This window comes from Gopherus flavomarginatus, chromosome 1 (assembly GCF_025201925.1).
Source record: "Gopherus flavomarginatus isolate rGopFla2 chromosome 1, rGopFla2.mat.asm, whole genome shotgun sequence".
In the NCBI taxonomy this organism is placed as follows: Eukaryota; Metazoa; Chordata; order Testudines; family Testudinidae; genus Gopherus; species Gopherus flavomarginatus.
The window spans coordinates 93214339-93233321 of record NC_066617.1 but is presented as its reverse complement, the minus strand read 5'-3'; the positions used below and the strand labels follow the sequence as shown (position 1 = coordinate 93233321).

The following is an 18983-nucleotide window of genomic DNA, read 5'->3' as shown; positions in this document are numbered from 1 at the left end:
GGTTCTGTAATTGGCAAGCCATTCACAGTCTTTGTTCAATCCTGAGCTGATGGTGTCAAATTTGCAGATGAACTGAAGCTCAGCAGTTTCTCTTTGAAGTCTGGTCCTGAAGTTTTTTTGCTGCAGGATGGCCACCTTAAGGTCTGCTATAGTGTGGCCAGGGAGGTTGAAGTGCTCTCCTACAGGTTTTTGTATATTGCCATTCCTAATGTCTGATTTGTGTCCATTTATCCTTTTTCGTAGAGACTGTCCAGTTTGGCCGATGTACATAGCAGAGGGGCATTGCTGGCATATGATGGCGTATATTACATTGGTGGATGTGCAGGTGAATGAACCAGTGATGGTGTGGCTGATCTGGTTAGGTCCTGTGATGGTGTCGCTGGTGTAGATATGTGGGCAGAGTTGGCATCGAGGTTTGTTGCATGGATTGGTTCCTGAGCTAGAGTTATTATGGTGTGGTGTGCAGTTACTGGTGAGAATATGTTTCAGGTTGGCAGGTTGTCTGTGGGCAAGGATTGGCCTGCCACCCAAGGCCTGTGAAAGTGTGGGATCATTATCCAGGATGGGTTGTAGATCCTTGATGATGCGTTGGAGGGGTTTTAGCTGGGGGCTGTATGTGATGGCCAGTGGAGTCCTGTTGGTTTCTCTCTTGGGTTTGTCTTGCAGTAGGAGGCTTCTGGGTACACGTCTGGCTCTGTTGATCTGTTTCCTTATTTCCTCGTGCGGGTATTGTAGTTTTGAGAATGCTTGGTGGAGATTTTGTAGGTGTTGGTCTCTGTCTGAGGGGTTAGAGCAGATGCGGTTGTATCTCAGTGCTTGGCTGTAGACAATGGATCGTGTGATGTGCCCGGGATGGAAGCTGGAGGCATGAAGGTAGGCATAGCGGTCGGTGGGTTTTCGATATAGGGTGGTGTTAATGTGACCATCACTTATTTGCACCGTGGTGTCAAGAAAGTGGACCTCCCGTGTAGATTGGTCCAGGCTGAGGTTGATGGTGGGGTGGAAGCTGTTGAAATCATGGTGGAATTTTTCCAGAGTCTCCTTCCCATGGGTCCAGATGATGAAGATGTCATCGATGTAGCGTAGATAGAGAAGGGGTGTGAGTGGACGAGAGCTGAGGAAGCGTTGTTCCAGGTCGGCCATGAAGATATTGGCATATTGTGGGGCCATGCGGGTGCCCATAGCAGTGCCACTGATCTGGAGATATATATTGTCATCAAATTTGAAATAGTTGTGTGTAAGTATAAAGTCACAGAGCTCAGCAGCCAGTTGTGCTGTGGCATCATCAGGGATAGTGTTCCTGACAGCTTGTATTCCATCTGTGTGTGGGATGTTTGTGTAGAGAGCCTCTACATCCATGGTGGCTAGGATGGTGTTTTCTGGGAGGTCACCAATGCATTGTAGTTTCCTCAGGAAATCAGTGGTGTCACGGAGATAGCTGGGAGTGCTGGTGGCATAGGGTCTGAGTAGAGAGTCCATATATCCAGATAGTCCTTCAGTGAGAGTGCCAATGCCCGAGATGATGGGGCGTCCAGGATTTCCGGGTTTGTGGATCTTGGGTAGTAGATAGAATAACCCTGGTCGGGGCTCTAGGGGTATGTTGATTTCTTCTGGTGTTAGTGTAGGGAGTGTCCTGAGTAGATGCTGTAGTTTCTTAGTGTATTCCTCAGTGGGATCTGAGGGAAGTGGCCTGTAGAATTTGGTATTGGAGAGTTGTCTGGCTGCCTCCTTTTGATAGTCAGACCTGTTCATGATGACAACGGCACCTCCTTTATCAGCCTCTTTGATGATAATGTCAGGGTGGTTTCTGAGGCTGTGGATGGCATTGCGTTCTGCACGACTTAGGTTGTGAGGCAAGCGATGTTGTTGTTCCACGATTTCTGCCTGTGCACGCCGGCGGAAGCATTCAATGTATAGGTCCAGGCTGTCATTTCGACCCTCAGGAGGAGTCCATGTGGAGTTCTTTTTCTTGTGCTGTTGGTGGGAGGGCACCTGCGTATCAGTGCACTGTTCAGTGTTGTCCTGGAAGTATTCTTTGAAAGAAGGGGTGTGAGTGGAGCACTTTGCATTTATCTTTATTGAACTTCATCCTGTTTACCTCAGACCATTTCTCCAATTTGTCCAGATCATTCTGAATTTTGACCCTGTCCTCCAAAGCAGTTGCAATCCCTCCCAGTTTGGTATCGTCCGCAAACTTAATAAGCGTACTTTCTATGCCAACATCTAAATCGTTGATGAAGATATTAAACAGAGCCGGTCCCAAAACAGACCCCTACGGAACCCCACTTGTTATACCTTTCCAGCAGGATTGGGAGCCATTAATAACTACTCTCTGAGTACGGTTATCCAGCCAGTTATGCACCCACCTTATAGTAGCCCCATCTAAATTGTACTTTCCTAGTTTATCTATAAGAATATCATGCGAGACCGTATCAAATGCCTTACTAAAGTCTAGGTATATCACATCCACCGCTTCTCCCTTATCCACAAGGCTCGTTATCCTATCAAAGAATGCTATCAGATTAGTTTGACACGATTTGTTCTTTACAAATCCATGCTGGCTATTCCCTATCACCTTACCACCTTCCAAGTGTTTGCAGATGATTTCTTTAACTACTTGCTCCATTATCTTCCCTGGCACAGAAGTTAAACTAACTGGTCTGTAGTTTCCTGGGTTGTTTTTATTTCCCTTTTTATAGATGGGCACTATATGTGCCCCCTTCCAGTCTTCTGGAATCTCCCTCGTCTCCCATGATTTCCCAAAGATAATAGCTAGAGGCTCAGATACCTCCTCTATTAACTCCTTGAGTATTCTAGGATGCATTTCATCAGGCCCTGGTGACTTGCAGGCATCTAACTTTTCTAAGTGATTTTTCACTTGATCTTTTTTTATTTTATCTTCTAAACCTACCCTCTTCCCGTAAGCATTCACTATATTAGACATTCCTTCAGACTTCTCAGTGAAGACCAAAACAAAGAAGTCATTAAGCATCTCTGCCATTTCCAAGTCTCCCGTTACTGTTTCCCCCTCCTCACTGAGCAGTGGGCCTACCCTGTCCTTGGTCTTCCTCTTGCTTCTAATGTATTGATAAAAAGTCTTCTTGTTTCCCTTTATTCCCATAGCTAGTTTGAGCTCATTTTGTGCCTTTGCCTTTCTAATCTTGCCTCTGCATTCCTGTGTTATTTGCCTATATTCGTCCTTTGTAATCTGACCTAGTTTCCATTTTTTATATGACGCCTTTTTATTTTGTAGGTCATGCAAGATCTCATGGTTAAGCCAAGGTAGTCTTTTGCCACATTTTCTATCTTTCCTAACCATTGGAATAGCTTGCTTTTGGGCCCTTAATAGCGTCCCTTTGAAAAACTGCCAACTCGCCTCAGTTGTTTTTCCTCTCAGTCTTGATTCCCATGGGACCTTACCTATCAGCTCTCTGAGCTTACCAAAATCCGCCTTCCTGAAATCCATTGTCTCTATTTTGCTGTACTCCCTTCTACCCTTCCTTAGAATTGCAAACTCTATGATTTCATGATCACTTTCACCCAAGCTTCCTTTTACTTTCAAATTCTCAACGAGTTCCTCCCTATTTGTTAAAATCAAGTCTAGAACAGCTTCCCCCCTAGTAGCTTTTTCACCTTTCTGAAATAAAAAGTTGTCTGCAATGCAGTCCAGGAACTTATTGGATAGTCTGTGCCCCGCGGTGTTATTTTCCCAACATATATCTGGATAGTTGAAGTCCCCCATCACCACCAAATCTTGGGCTTTGGATGATTTTGTTAGTTGTTTGAAAAAAGCCTCATCCACCTCTTCCACCTGGTTAGGTGGCCTGTAGTAGACTCCCAGCACGACATCACCCGTGTTTTTTAACCCTTTTAGCCTAACCCAGAGACTCTCAACACTTCCATCTCCTATGTCCATCTCCACCTCAGTTCAAGTGTGTACATTTTTAATATATAAGGCAACACCTCCTCCCTTTTTCCCCTGTCTATCCTTCTGAGCAAACTATACCCATCCACACCAACATTCCAGTCATGTGTATTATCCCACCAAGTTTCAGTAATGCCAACAATGTCATAGCTGTATTTATTTATTAGCACTTCCAATTCTTCCTGCTTATTACCCATACTTCTTGCTTTTGTATATAGGCATCTAAGATACTGGTTTGATCTTGCCTCCCAGTTTTGCCCTGACCCTCCTTTCTCTCTGCCATTATAGCCCGTGCTCCCTCCTGTTTCCAACCCATCTCCCAAGTCTTGTTCCCCACTTACCTGTGGGGTTTGCTCACCTGTCCCCGTCGAACCTAGTTTAAAGCCCTCCTTACTAGGTTAATACATTTTTCACAGGTGACATAACTTTGGAGGTGGGGGCTCTGTTAACTGCTGTATTTTAGAAATAGTCTGTCTTGATACAGCTTTAATTTCCTTATTCTTTTCTAAGTTTCAGTCAGCTTCAGCATAGGTACCGCTGCTGCTACACTTCACGTGTTCTTTTTCTGACAGCAATATTAGCGGCTATGTTACTTCCCCCTAACTGATCTTAGTAGATTTTTCTTTTTTAAAAAAGGCATGTCAAGAGAAGGAATAAGTCAACATCCCCTTTAACACTTACATTTTCAACAATGTAATACTTGCACCCCTCCCAACTGTCTAACTTCTTCTCTTATCAGTTCAATAAACTCCATTTAACTTCACATCCCCTTCGTTAAATCACTCAGCTTCAGTTTTTCATTGTGGAATAGGACATTTCCTAAGGCCTCACTAGCTTCTAAATTCTGGGATTGTAAACTTTTCACCTTTTTCCCTGTGTGGAACAGATTTTTTGGCCAATGCATTTGGAAGCTTTAAGCTTATCTGTGTCTTATATTCATTTTCCAGCTTTACACATTTTAAAGCAGTGTCTGCAAAGCTGTACTCCAGCTGTACAGCCCTTTAAAGACAGCTGTGTTTTGTTGTCCAAGACTGTCAATAACCACACAGATCAAGTCCACTGCCTCTCTAGTACGCACAGTTCCAGAACCTCAGTGTGTCACATGTTTCCTCCAATTTAAAGAATGACCCCTTTAACTATATACACAGTGTGAGATTTGTCCTTGACCTGTGAAAAAAGGTTAGCCAAATCCACCATTTAGCTTCTTTGAGGTAAATTCAGACCAAATGTCCAATAGTGCTTCAGAAAGGACAGAGAGGGTACCTGGGCCTGTGTGAATTCCAGTGCAGATGGCAGGTTCTAGAGGTCACTGAGAATATATGAAAGGGCCAGAAACGGATGATGCTCACATATTCCTCCATTTTCTATACATAACTAATGGAGTGTTAGATTCTGGAAGTGGTAATAACAGCCATATTAGCACATCATTGGATGAAATTAAGGAGTACTTATCACATTAGCCCTCTTTATGCATGCTTTGGAAAATAGCAGTGAATGTGGGGTTGAAGAAAGGAGAAAGATGTGTCAGGAAACCTGATTAGACACATTTTGCTGCAAGACTACAACTTTCAAAAAATCCAAAGAGCTTTTTCAAAAGAAATAGGCCATGATGTGAAGCACTTTTCTGGAAGATCCTCCAGATATGAAAATACATCAATGACAAATAAAAAGCACATTTTGAATGTGGCTCTTATTTTAAACCATTTAAAGTGACCAGTATTGCTGGAAAATCTGGGATTCCAATAATTAGGTAGGATTTAATAATGTATATAAATACAAAATCTCAGGAAATACTACAGAACTAAATGTATACATCTGTAATCAAAAGATTTCTGAATTTTAAAAGGTGCAGTCTACAGCCAATGGCGAGCGGGGGGAGGGGATTGCTCTCCCGCCCTTTTCTTTTGAATGAGTATTGTACAGAGGCCATTGGGGGAAGGAAGGGGAGGACAACTAGAATAGACACGCCTCTTTCAGGCTTCAATTAGGTCGGCTCCGAGTGTATATAGAGACGAGCCCATATTCGATGGCACGGTTTAAAGATAGTTAAAGTTGGATTTTTGTTAACTGTGTGCGTAAATTGGTTAATCATGTCTGGTCGTGGTAAAGGTGGCAAGGGACTTGGAAAAGGGGGCGCTAAGCGCCATCGGAAGGTGCTTCGCGATAACATCCAAGGTATTACCAAACCGGCTATTCGTCGTTTGGCTCGTCGGGGCGGTGTCAAGCGTATTTCTGGTTTGATCTATGAAGAGACCCGTGGCGTATTAAAGGTGTTTTTGGAGAACGTTATCCGTGATGCTGTTACTTACACAGAGCACGCTAAGCGTAAAACGGTTACAGCCATGGATGTGGTGTATGCTCTGAAACGCCAGGGCCGCACTCTGTACGGGTTTGGTGGTTAGAGTTTGTCTTTTCTTCACATCTAATTAACAACGGCTCTTTTCAGAGCTACCCACGTTTTCACAGTAAGAGCTGTGTCAACTTAATGAGCTCGGGAAGGAAGACTTTGCACAAGGAGAAGATACTTTATAGTAGAAGTTCTGGTCTAAGCAACAAGTCGCTTTTAGAAAGACTGCGCAGATACTTCTCTTATTTCAGTGCTGATTTATGTAGAGATGCGTGGTTGAATCATGAAGGTCTGAAAATGGCAAGTAAAACTTAAAGGAAACACGTAGCAAACTAAGTGAGCTCCTACCTTTTGTGTTAATTCATGTTTGGTTAGAATAGCGAAGTAATAGTTGTAAAGAATTGAAACTATTTGATTAGCAGCAAACACTTGCAGGAAAATACCATTTAGTTGTACAGGGTGTCCTTAGATGCGGTCTCTGGCTAGTTTCCCCATCAGTCGCAGAGGCACAGGAACTTGGGTTTACGGGGAAGAGAGTCGAGCGCATTTTCTAGAAAGCAGCATAATAAGGGGTATTAAAAATTGTTAATATTTTGAGATAGTGTATTTTGTAAAATAGTTAAAGGGGATTAGTGAGGGAGGCAATCATTCCCTCCGTATAAATGCTTCTGTTAGGGGATTGATCTAGAATAGCGATAAGATTACCGTGTAAACGCATATTGGCCCAGGCCTCCGAGGAGGCGAGGAGAGTGAGTGAGGGAAGTGGGAGAAAATGGCAGTTTTAGAAGCAAAATCCGTTCTCTCTGTGGTTGCTTGGCGCGGATTAAAAACAAGTTCCTGCGTTTGAAAAGCCCGCGCTGTGCAAGGATTAGTCAATTACAAACCTTGTTTGAGTTTGAAAAGCCCGCGCTGTGCAAGTATTGCATAATGACAAACCGTCCTTTTAACCCCTTCAAGGAGCTACCTACACGCACCCCTTTGCTCGGTCGGAGGAGTAGGGGGTGGTTTTGAATACTAGTTCGGTACAAAACTAGGTTCCAGGGATTTTCAGAGAATTATTTTCTATTTGACTTTCGAACAGATGTACCAGTCATTTGGAGACCTTTGTTCTCGTAAATCTGACAACGATCTGGAAAAGAAAGTTGTGTGGGACGTGAGATGCATATATAAATACTGACTGTTCCTGTAACAAGTTACGCTGTGAGAGATTGATCGTTATGCATTACATGTCAATTCCCCAATGTCATCTTCAGACAAAATTATTTTCTACTCACTAGATATTTACATAAATATTCTTGTGTGTTTCTGTAAACCATGCACTGCTGCTATGGAATACTCACTTTAGCTACATCTATCCTTACTGTTAAACAAATCAATAGTTGGTCCACTTATCAATGTCCTTATAATCATTAGCAGCGCAAGATAGTATCGAAGATCGGGGACTAGGGTTTTTGATAAATTTACCTCAAAGAAGCTAAATTAGGAGTAAGAGCACCTTCAATGAGTGTTCCATGTCACTGAGGCCCAATGTACAAGAGCCATTGCAGACATTTCTAAACTGTAAACACAAAGAAAACTCCCTTGATATTAAATGAGCTTGAAAACAGGGTATATTCCCTCTTATTCTTTGCAGCTCAGCAATAACAGCGTGGGAAAAAATGGTACCGACCCCTTTTTAAATTATTATTCGAGATGAGACGCAAAAGCCACCCTATCCCGAACCGGCATAATTACACTTCACCACTGGTCACAGTTAGATCCGCCTCACCATTGGCTGTTCAGAGAAGGCAAGTCTTCAGCCTATCATAAATCGTTTGACTCTGAAAACGGGAGAAATATAAAGGCTGCTGCTGGCTGTGCCTTGGCTTACACTGCGTTTCTTTTTTTGGAGCAAAGAGTGTTGCGTAGAACGTGAATTGCAATGTCAGGCCGAGGCAAGCAGGGAGGTAAAGCGAGAGCCAAGGCAAAGTCTCGCTCCTCGCGGGCTGGGTTGCAGTTCCCGGTGGGCCGTGTGCACCGGCTGCTCCGCAAAGGTAACTATGCTGAGCGGGTGGGGGCTGGAGCTCCGGTCTATATGGCCGCGGTGCTGGAGTATCTGACCGCTGAGATTCTCGAGTTAGCTGGCAACGCTGCTCGGGACAACAAGAAAACTAGGATCATCCCCCGTCACCTGCAGCTCGCCATCCGTAACGACGAGGAGCTCAATAAGCTCCTGGGGAAAGTGACGATCGCTCAGGGGGGTGTTCTGCCTAACATCCAGGCCGTGCTGCTGCCCAAAAAAACGGAGAGCCACAAGGCCAAGAGCAAGTAAAGCTGACTGAGGAATAAACACTTCGACTTTAAAACTAACCTAACGGCTCTTTTCAGAGCCACCCACAAAGTCAAAAAAGGGTTTGAGTATCTCCAAAAGTTCTGGTAGGAATCGTGTATACATCAAATAGTGAAATCCCCCTCTTACAAAAATCAACGTAACAAATCAGTCAAACAAACAAGATATAACTGATATCAGCGGGGACAGGATTTCGTCCTCATTTTTTCTAGCGGTGGATTATATTGGGCAAAATGTATAAATTATATTCCGTTCATACACGCACTTAAACGTACCTGCGAGTGGGATTACTGTGTCTGAAAATGACATGGGAAATTTGAGATTTAATGCGTAATGATCGTTTCCCCACTGCATAACTTGCAATAGGAAGTCTGTATTTACAGTTCTCAAGCCTCCCATCCAATCTTCTCCTTTACAGGTTATTTTTTGTCAGATGTTCGAGAATAGAGGTCTCTAATAAGTGGGTAACGAATCTGTTTGACAGTCGAAAAATCCCGGGCACATAGTTTTGCACAGAACGAGTAGTCAAAACAACCCCGCATTCCTCCGACCGAGCAAAGGGGTGCGTCCAGATAGCTCATTGAAGAGGTAAAAAGGAGGGTTGTTACTGGGCAATCCTTGCGCGGGCTTTTTCGAACTCAGAAAATAATTTAATTTCTACTCTGCCTTTTGCAGTACATGCAGGAAGTAGTGTAACTTGGTTTGAAAAGTCTGCAGACAAAATTGCTAATCGCTCAGAAAATCAGATCCCCTTCCCATTCCAGGGAAAGAGACTCATTCATTTTAAACCAATAGGAAGATTTTATTTACTTAATGTTGGGAAGGGGCTTCTGAATTGCTTATATGAAAACAGGGTGCAATATTTAGAAGACAGTGCTATAGGTGCAGGTGTCAACTCAAAGGCTACACTGTACAAATTTAAGAATTTGCAGATCTTTGAAAACTGTAGATCAAAATAATCAGAAGGGGGTCTGCTAAACTGTGAAATGTATTTCACTTTCTTATTTCTTATCCTTTACTGCCATCTGATGGACATTCTTTTCTAAGTTGCAGAACTTGTAAACGATATAAAAACCTGTTTTACGTTCAATATTTACTAATAACAGCCAAGACAACCAAACAGCAGGAACAGTAAATATATATTTAATCATAAACACTTAAACATCCCCTTTGTTCACCTCTGTCAGTTTCACAATAGGCTTATTTAAATTTATATTGGAATACTACTTGATTTTCCCCATGGAGAACTTGTCAATAGACTGGAACCTGTCAGTAGAAACTCAGTTATACAAGATACATTTGCTAAATCTGAAGTCTAATTATTGGGAAACTTTTATAAATATTTGCCAGAATTATTAATTATTCATATATTTCCCCCCATTTTTCCTTGAGGTGACCCCTAGATACCTTAATCAGGTGAAGGCCCTATAATACCAGGTACTGAAAAAATGGATAGCAAGTGGCAGACCAGATTGTAAACATCTTTAAAATATAGCCTGACACAATTTGGAGCCTGACAAGTGGGGGAGAGGGGAGGAGTAAACAAAAACAATTGTATTTTAATTTTAATAAGTGTGCACCCTTTCAGTGTTAATTAACCTTCACTTCTCCACCCAAGAAAGTTCAAATGTGAAACATAAGATAAATGTTTATATCATTATGGTTTCTGGCTCTAACGTGTTCATTTGTGTGGACTTCCTCACTTACCTCTTTTCTCATATGCTGATTTTCTACACACTTCCACATTCAATGATACACAGAAAGTGGGGTGGGAGAACAGTGAGACAGCTGTATATAACCTTTATGAAAAGTTACAAGCTTTCATCCCAAGTGCTACTTTCTAGCTAGGCACCCTCCTGTCCTTGATCACTGCCGTATCTCAAGACATCAGTTTGAATTTTCAAGGCCATCTTCTCCATGCCTCTCAATCTTCAAACCAGTGAAAATTTGATAATGAGAAAAGTGAGGATGACCTGTGGTGTGTCTATAGGGGACTGGTCCTCATATAGGAGAACAATCTGCTACTGCTACTGTTTGTTATTCAACTCAATTGCCTTGAGACTCTTCTGTACAAACAGACCTTCCCACAAACTGGACAACCAATTCCTCATCTCCTTCTGGATATGTCATCAGATGAACACTGTTGCCTTCAAACTTCAACTCTCCAAGCCCCTCAAAATATAGTCAGTGTTCCACATATCATTTTGAAGCCTTATACATAGGACCAGTTCCTCAACCAGGCCTAACAGCTGCTGCCACCAGTCAAGAGACAGGGTCATGAGGAATATATATGCATGCTGTTCTTGATTACAAACTGCAGCAAGGCCAAATGTACTACCTCATACACTGGGAGGGCTATTGCCCTGATGAATGCTCCTGGGAACCTACTGCCCATTTCCTTGTTCCTGACCTAGTAAAAAAAGTTCTACAGGGAACATCCTGACAAGCTGGGCCAAAAGTCAATGGTAGGAAACTGAAACTAGTCAAATTATAATTAGAAATAAGGCATTCATTTTTAACAGTGATGATGATTAACCATTCAGCAAAATACCAAGGAGTCTGGTGGATCCTCTGAGTCTTGATGTCTTCAAATGAAAGACTGGATATTGTTTTGGGCGGCTCTGGAGGGAGAAGACTGGTAGCTGGCCCTTCAGGCAGTGGGATGTGCTCCATCCCCATTCTGGTCCTCCATTCATCAAGGTCAAGAACTGTTATGCTGTACTGGCAACAGGAGGAGAGGAACAGACCCCAAAGCTGAGGAGGAGCCAATTGCCCACAAGCCTGGGACGCTCACTGCTACCATATCCAAGAGGAGGAAACAAGTGGTGCTGGTGGTTGAGGACTCCCTGCCAAGAGGGAAGAGGTATCCATCTGGTGGCCTGATGTGATGTCGAGGGAGGTGTACTGCTTGCCTAAAGCCCGCATCTGAGGTGTTATGGAAAGGTTGCTGAGTCTCATCCAGCCCTCTGACCCCTATCCCATTCTGCTTATTTACCTGGGGATTAATAGTATTGGCAGGTATGACCCTGAGAGATAAGCAGTGCTCACAGGGCTCTGGGAGCTAAGGAGAAGGAGTCAGGGATTCAAGTGTTGTTCTTGTCCAGCCTGTGGTTGAGGGAAGGGGCCTAGGAAGGGAAAAAATATCCCTGGTATGAATATATGGCTGTGAAGATGGTGTTGAAAGGAGGACTTTGGCTTCCTCAACCATGGGATATTGTGCCAGAAAGAAGGATTGCTGGGAAAAGATGGAGTCCACCTGGCAAAGAAGGGGAAGGACATCTTGGAATACAAAAATCTCCTACCTGGTGAGGAGGACTTTAAATTAGGTTCAAATGGGGGCAGGTGACAAAAGCTCACAAGTATAAAAACGGTGGCCTTGCCAGAGGACTGGAAAATGGAGAATTACAATAGGGTCATAAGAGTAACAAAAAAAAAAACGTGGTTGGAGGATCTGCTCTACATCTTAGGTGTCTGTGTACAAATGCTAGGAGTATAGGGAATAAACAGAAGCAACTGGAAGTCTTAGTACGCGAAGAAAATTTCTGACTTCACTGGCATCCCAGAGACTTTGTGGGATGTATCTCATGACAAGAATATTTGTAGAGGCAGAGCTATCCCTAGGGGGGTGCAGGGCCCGGGGCGGAAGTGACATCACTTCTGGGCCCGACCTTGCTGAGTGCATGGGGAGGCAGTGCCTCTCCAAACAGCCAGGCATGTCCCCATCCACACTCCTCCCCCCTCCTCCCTCCAGGACTTGCTTCAGTATTGCTGCTGGGCTCCAGGGGGCTGAGGCCACACCGCCTGCCTTTCTGGGGCTGGGGATGCTACAGCGGCACCATATGCTCTCCCTCCTGTCACTCTGGGACTGGGAAGGCTACAATGGCACCACTATGAGGTCTCCCTCCCAGCGCTCTCTCTCTCTCAGGTGGAAGGAGTGAGGCTGGGGGTAGCCTACGCCAGCCAGTGGTTCACCCACTGCCCATGCAGCGCTGGCCAATTATGCCACCCCGTGGGGCTGCTCTAAGCGTGGGGCCCAGAGCTGTCACCCCGATTCCCTGTCCTCTAGGAATGGCTCTGGGTAGAGGAGTATAGTTTGTTCAGGAAGGACAGGCAAGGAAAAGAGGGAGAATGTGCTTCATCGCACACCAAGAAAATATAAATTTGTTCTGTGGTTCAGAACAAGGTGAAAAGGCAGACCAGAAGTGCTTAATTTCTAATGAAAAAGGCACTGGGGCTGAGCTCTGGCAAGCCCCGGCACAAATTAAGCACTGATGCATCCCCTATCCTGTATACCTGATACACTCAAGTGACCTAACCCTGCTTATTCCCCCATTTACCCCCCCATCCCACGCACAGCACATGCACCCCAAGCCCCTCATGCACCCCCACATCCTGCCCAGCCCTGCCTATTCCCCCATGAACTCCGCAACCTACACCCCATCACAAACACCCACTCCAAATATATGGCCATGCCCTGCGTGATAGTCCAGAGCAGGATGGAGGAGGAGGTGCTTTGGTGCAAGCTGAGCTCCTGCAACATGTACTGAAAGTCCTTTGGGAATGCCACCCCCTGGCAGTACTTCCACCAGCACCAGCATCCCCTTGGCTTCATGGGGGGCTCCCACAGTGCTGGCAGCAAGGAGAGAGGTGAGGTGTCAGGGAGAGGGAAGGTAACCATTCAGCGAGGGGGCAGTTCAGGGTAGAGGGAGCTCGGTACTGGGGCAGGAGAGAGGCTCTGGGAAGTGGCTCTGGTGCCACAGGCAGGGCCCTTACAGGGAAGGTGGAGCAGGCACATGGAGCAGACAGAGCAGGGAGTGCAAGATGCACCAAGCAGGGAGGTGGCTCTGCACTCTGGCCAGGGTGCGCTGACCCCACTATAGTGCATGTGATCTTGACAGCCACAGCCCCTAGCAGCAGCCAGGCTCAGCAGGAGGCAGTGCCAGGTCTGCCCCCAGCAGGAGACCTGCACCAGGAGAAGGTGAGAGCTGAGCCCAATCCTGGACCCCCTTGCACGAGGAGGGTGGAGTGTTCTTCCCCCTCAGGGGATTCCAGCAGGTCGGGTGCCCCGATCCAGGCTGAGAGCAGAGCGATCTGGGTTCAGGTGGTGGGGACAGCAGCCCTTTTGTATGGGAGTGATGGATTGGGTGGGGTGGAAAATTAACCCTTGACCCCCGTCATTGAGAGTAATGAGGATGGGGTGGGGTGTAGGGGCAGCACTGCTTTCCCACATCCCCTTCCCCATAAATCATTCTTATTTTTCTTTCTTAGTTAATACATTTTTGGATAGTTTATTATAGGATTGGCTACTGTAACAATGTTGCCTTTGGTGGGACACTACTGAGAGTATCAATTCAGGACAAATTGCTTAGAGCAGGGAAGTTACAGCCCAAGACTGGAGGTCTTTGCACATCAAACCAGCGAATCAGAGAGGACTTCAGTTCAGGGCTGGCTCCAGGCCCCAGCGCGCGAAGTGCGTGCTTGGGGCAGCATGCCGCGGGGGGCTCTCTGCCCGTTGCCGGGAGAGCAGCAGGCGGTTCCGGTGGACCTCCCGCAGGTGTCCCTGCGGAGGGTCCGCTGGTCCCGCGGCTCCGGTGGAGCATACGCAGGCACGCCTGCGGGAGGTCCACCAGAGCCGCGAGACCAGCGGACCCTCTGCAGGCATGTCTGCGGGAGGTCCATCGGACTCGCTGGACCGGCGAACGGCAGAGCGCCCCTCGTGGCGTGCCGCCATGCTTGGGGCAGCAAAATGGCTAGAGCCAGCCCTTCTTCGTTTTTACCCCACTGGCTAACAAGAAGTCATACAAGCAATTCCTTTAGACACTCCAGCTTCCCAGTATCAACACCAACACCACTCCTTATGGTGTTGAATGGTTATGAAAACCAATACCCCAGTAAAAGAAAAAAAGGTTCTCCTGATCCCAAAGGACCAAGCCCCAGACCCAGATCAATATATAAGTCTGATCTTATCCACAAATCACACTGTTGCCAATTCTTTAGAATCTAAAATCTAAAAGTTTATTCATAAAAAGAAAGAAACATAGATGAGAGTTAAAATTGGTTAAATGGTATCAAATATATACAGTAATGGCAAAGTTCTTGGTTCTGGCTTGTAGCAGTGATGGGATAAACTGCAGGTTCAAATCAAGTCTCTGGAGTACATCCACAGCTTGGATGGGTTATTCAGTCTTTTGTTCAGCACTTAGTTTGTAGCAAAGTTCCTCCAGAGTTAAGTAGGATTGAAGACAAAATGGAGATGATGCAGTTGCCTTTATAGTCCTTTCACCATGTGGCTTGTGCTTCCTTTGTTCCAAACACAAGCTACCCAGCATGTCTCTCCATGCCTTGCTGAGTCCCAAGGTGTATCTGCCTTCTCTCAATGGGTCAGTTGGATAGCTGATGGTCCCTAATGGGCCATCAAGCAGGCTAGGCAGTTCTGATGCCAAATTGTCTGGGGTGTCACCCGGAAGCATAGCACAAGTTTGAAATACAGACAGTATAGAGCCAATACTTATCACTTTAAATACATTAAAAAAAAGATACATGCATACAGATAGCATAATCATAACCTGCAAATCATATTCTTTTCATGGAAACCTTACATGACCCCCTTTGTACAAGATCTGGTGACTCTATATGACCTTGGTTGCAATAATGATCCATATGGTCACAGTTCATATTAATAACGTCACAGCTACAAGTGTTGTCTTTGGTGTAGGATCTCATAGACTTTAACATCAGAAGGGACTATCTGACCTCATGAACACTGCAAGCCACAGAACCTGACTCATCCACTCCTGTAATAGACCCCCTAACCTCTGGCTGAGTTACTGAAGTCCTCAGATCATGGGCGGTGTGCATAATAGGCCAGGGAAGGCTCAGCTTTTCCCTGCAGTAGTTTGGGGTCTGGGGAGAGGAGGTGTGATGTGGCTGGCTAAGGGCTCTTCCAAGGAAGTGGGGGCTTGGAACACCTCCTGGCAGGTGGAGGGGAGGGGCACCTGGCAGGGAGGGGGGCAGGTAGAAGCAGCTCAGGGCTTCCTCCTGGTGGGGGAGGGGAGCTTGTGGACGGGGAGCTCCACCCACCACCCAGGCCTCAGATCATGATCTAAACACTACAAGTTACAGCGAATCCACCATTTACACTAGATTAACCTGCCAAGAGACCCATGCTGCAAAGGAAGGCAAAATATCCCCATGGTTTCTGCCAATCTGATCTGCAGGAAAATTTCTTCCCCAGCCCAAATTTGGTGATTAGTTAGATCCTTATAGGGTGACCAGACAGCAGGTGTGAAAAATTGGGATGGGGTGGGGGGTATTAGGAACCTATATAAGAAAAAGACCCAAAAACCAGGACTGTCTCTATAAAATCAGGACATCTGGTCACCCTAGATCCTTAGTAGGTGAGCAAGACCCGCCAAGCAAATACCTGGGAAAGAATTCTCTGTAGAAACTCAGAGCCGTTCCCGTCTAGTGTCCCATCAGTGACCGCTGGAGATTTGCTGCTGCCAGTAACAGATTGGCTACATGCCATTGTAGGCAGTCTCATCAGAACATCCCCTCCATAAACTTATCAAGCTCAGATTTGAAGCCATCTGTCAAGGCTGATTCTCCATTCTGGCACTTTGAGTGCAGAAGGTGGGGGCCCGCAAGGATTCTAAAAATTAACACTGGCCACTCCAGGCTTGTATTAAACTCCCAGGGTTACAGCTTTTTGGCCCAAAGGCCACATCTTGGTATGGAAATTATATGGTGGGTCATGAATGCTCACAAAATTGGGGTGTGGAAGGGGGTGAGGGCTCTTGCTGGGGGTGTGAGCTCTGAGGTGGGGCCAGAAATAAGGAGTTCAAGGTGTGAGAGGGGGCTCTGTGCTGGGGCATGGGGTTGGGGTGCAGGGGGGTTGAAGGCTCCAGCTGGGGGTGCGGACTCTCGGGTGGGGCTGGGGATGAGAGGTTGGAGGGTGTAGGAGGGTGCTTCAAGCTGGGACTGAGGGGTTTGGATGGCCAGAGGGGGATCAGGGCTGGGGCAGGGGGTTGGGATGCAGGAGCGGGGCAGGGGTGCAGGCTCTGGGCGGCGCTTACCTCAAGCAGATCCAAGACGCAGTGGCATGTCCCACCTCCGGCACTTATGTGGTGGCGTGGCCAGGAGGCCCTGCACACTGCCCTGTTTGCAGGCACTGCCCCTGTAGCTCCCATTGTCCATGGTTCCCGGCCAATGGGAGCTGCGGGGGCGGTGCTTGGGGCAGGGACAGCATATGGAACCCCTTGACTGCCCCAATGCATAGGAGCCGGAGGGGGGACATACCGCTGCTTCCAGGAGCTGCGTGGAGTGAGGCAAGCCCTGGACTCTGCTCCCCAGCTGGAGCTTGAGAACTGGCTTAAAACATTTGGAGGGCCAGATGTGGCCCCTGGGTTGTAGTTTGCCCACACCTGATTTAGATGATTTTTCATATGTGGCCCCAAGCTTCTACAGCATAGTTCCAGCACTGTCTCTGCTTCTCCCCGAGAACAACAGACAGACAGACCAAGGGGAATTTTTTTTTTCCAATTTTAAAAAAGTTCTAGCCTTCTCATTGGCTCTTTTGGCCACATATGCACTCCCTTCCTTTTACATATGCAGGGAAACTTTTTAACCCTTTACAGGAAAAGCAAGTTGCGAATAACTACTAAGAGGGATTTTATAGTTAACTGGCTGGCTAGGTGTCCATAAAGGGGAGCTACCCCCACTTGCATTTATCACATGCCCCCCAGATCACAGACTGTGCTGGCCAGCCTGGTTTAGGTTGGGTACACACCGGCTGGGATTTCTTCCTGGAGGTTTAGGAAACAGAGTTAATAGGATACATGCACCTCTAATTTTACTACTAATTACATGAAGAACTAAAAGTATTTTCCACATTTTAAGGACACTACAACTTAGAATACAGAGACATTTTTACCCCTCTGATTCTGGGAAACCTTCCCAGGAGAGTGCATCAGCCATTTTGTTAAAGGCTCCTGATATGTGTTGTATGTCAAAATCAAAGTCCTGAAGAGCTAAACTCCACTGAAGAAGTTTTTTTGTTACTTTCTTAGACCGAGTGAAGCCACTTCGGTGCAGCATGGTCAGTCTGCAGATGGAACCACCTGTAGTGTGGTACAAATTGTCGGTAATACCTGGTCAAGCCCAAGAAGTATTGGATCTGCTTTTTTGCCTTAGGATATGCCAATTTTGGATAGCATTTACTTTAGCCTGTAAGGGGTTGATAGTTCCTTGCCCACCTGGTGTCCAAGGTACATTACTCTGTTTAGGCCTTAATGACATTTCTTGTCCTTAATGGTTAATCCTGCCTCCCTTATGCTCTTGAAGACAGCTCGGAGGTGTTTCAGGTGTTCCGCCCATGAATCTGAGAATATGGCCACATTGTCAAGGTAGGTGACTGCAAATTCCCCAAATCCAGCCAGAAGGTTATCTACCAGTCTCTGGAAAGTGGCGAGTGCATTTCACAGTCCGAAAGGGAGCACATTAACTTCATACGGTCCTACGTGGGTAATGAAGGCTGTCCTTTCCTTGGTTGGGTCATCTAGCGGCACTTGCCAGTACCCACTAGTTAAGTATAAGGTTGAGATGAACTGGGCATGTACCAGTTTCTCCAATAGCTCATCTGTGCATGGCATTGGATAGTTTTCTGGGCAAGTTACAGGATGTAGCTTATGGTAGTCCACACAAAAGTGAATGTCTCCATCATGTTTGAGAACTATAATCACCAGAGATGCCCATGCACTCTCAGAGGGGCAGATTACACCCATCTGTAACATGTCCTTGATCTCCCTTTCTATTGCGGTTTTGGCTTGTGGAGCCATCCAGTAGGATTGGGCTCTAACTGAGCAAGCATCACCTGTGTCAATGGAGTGATATGACTGTTCTGTCCGTCCTGGGTGGCTGAAAACATTGACGCAAAGCTGGTGCACAGCTCCTGGATTTGCTGTCACTGCTTATGCCCAAGGGTTATGGAAAAGCTCACCTCTTCTACATCACCGTTGCTTTTTCCTTCATAGTAGACTCCTTCAGGCCACTTAGCATCATCTCTTTCTTGGGCTGTAAATGGAGAACCTTGATTTCTCAGGAATAAAAGGGCTTTAGAGAATTAACACTTTAGGTTTAATACTTTAGGTTTTAGGGTAGTGTCTGGGAATGCTATGAGGTATTTAATAGCTCCCAGATGCTCTTGGACCATAACTGGCCATTCCCACAATTCTTTCATCTTATTGGCCTGGAGCGCTTTCAGGACCATGACTTGATCACCTACTCCGAAGGAACGCTCTCTGTCATGTGTATCATACCAGGCCTTTTGCTCTTGTTGAGCATCCTGTAGGTTTTCTCGAACAAGGGTTAGGTGATTTGCAGGT

At 46.0% G+C, this 18983-nt stretch overlaps 2 protein-coding genes across 4 annotated transcripts in view; both read left to right on the top strand.

Moving 5' to 3' along the window:
* Positions 1-5999: 5999 nt before the first annotated feature.
* The window catches only part of LOC127051965 (histone H4), a 34825-nt gene continuing 21841 nt past the window's right edge, over positions 6000-18983 (top strand). The window contains exon 1 of one of the 3 annotated variants that reach the window (XM_050955029.1): positions 6000-6100. In XM_050955029.1, coding sequence (XP_050810986.1) covers positions 6016-6100 — 85 coding nt within the window. In that variant the 5' untranslated portion in view covers positions 6000-6015. Of the gene's footprint in view, positions 6651-17531; positions 18006-18983 lie in introns of those variants that run through there. The other 2 variants (XM_050955049.1, XM_050955039.1) reach the window with 2 other exon arrangements.
* Positions 8046-8651, top strand: LOC127052151 (histone H2A type 2-C). Its single transcript, XM_050955519.1, has one exon. It carries the CDS (start codon positions 8194-8196, stop codon positions 8581-8583), a length of 390 nt encoding a protein of 129 aa, XP_050811476.1. The 5' UTR covers positions 8046-8193; the 3' UTR covers positions 8584-8651.

Excerpts from the sequence above, each read along its gene's own strand:
- LOC127052151 (XM_050955519.1), top strand. The coding sequence starts at position 8,194 with ATGTCAGGCCGAGGCAAGCAGGGAGGTAAAGCGAGAGCCAAGGCAAAG.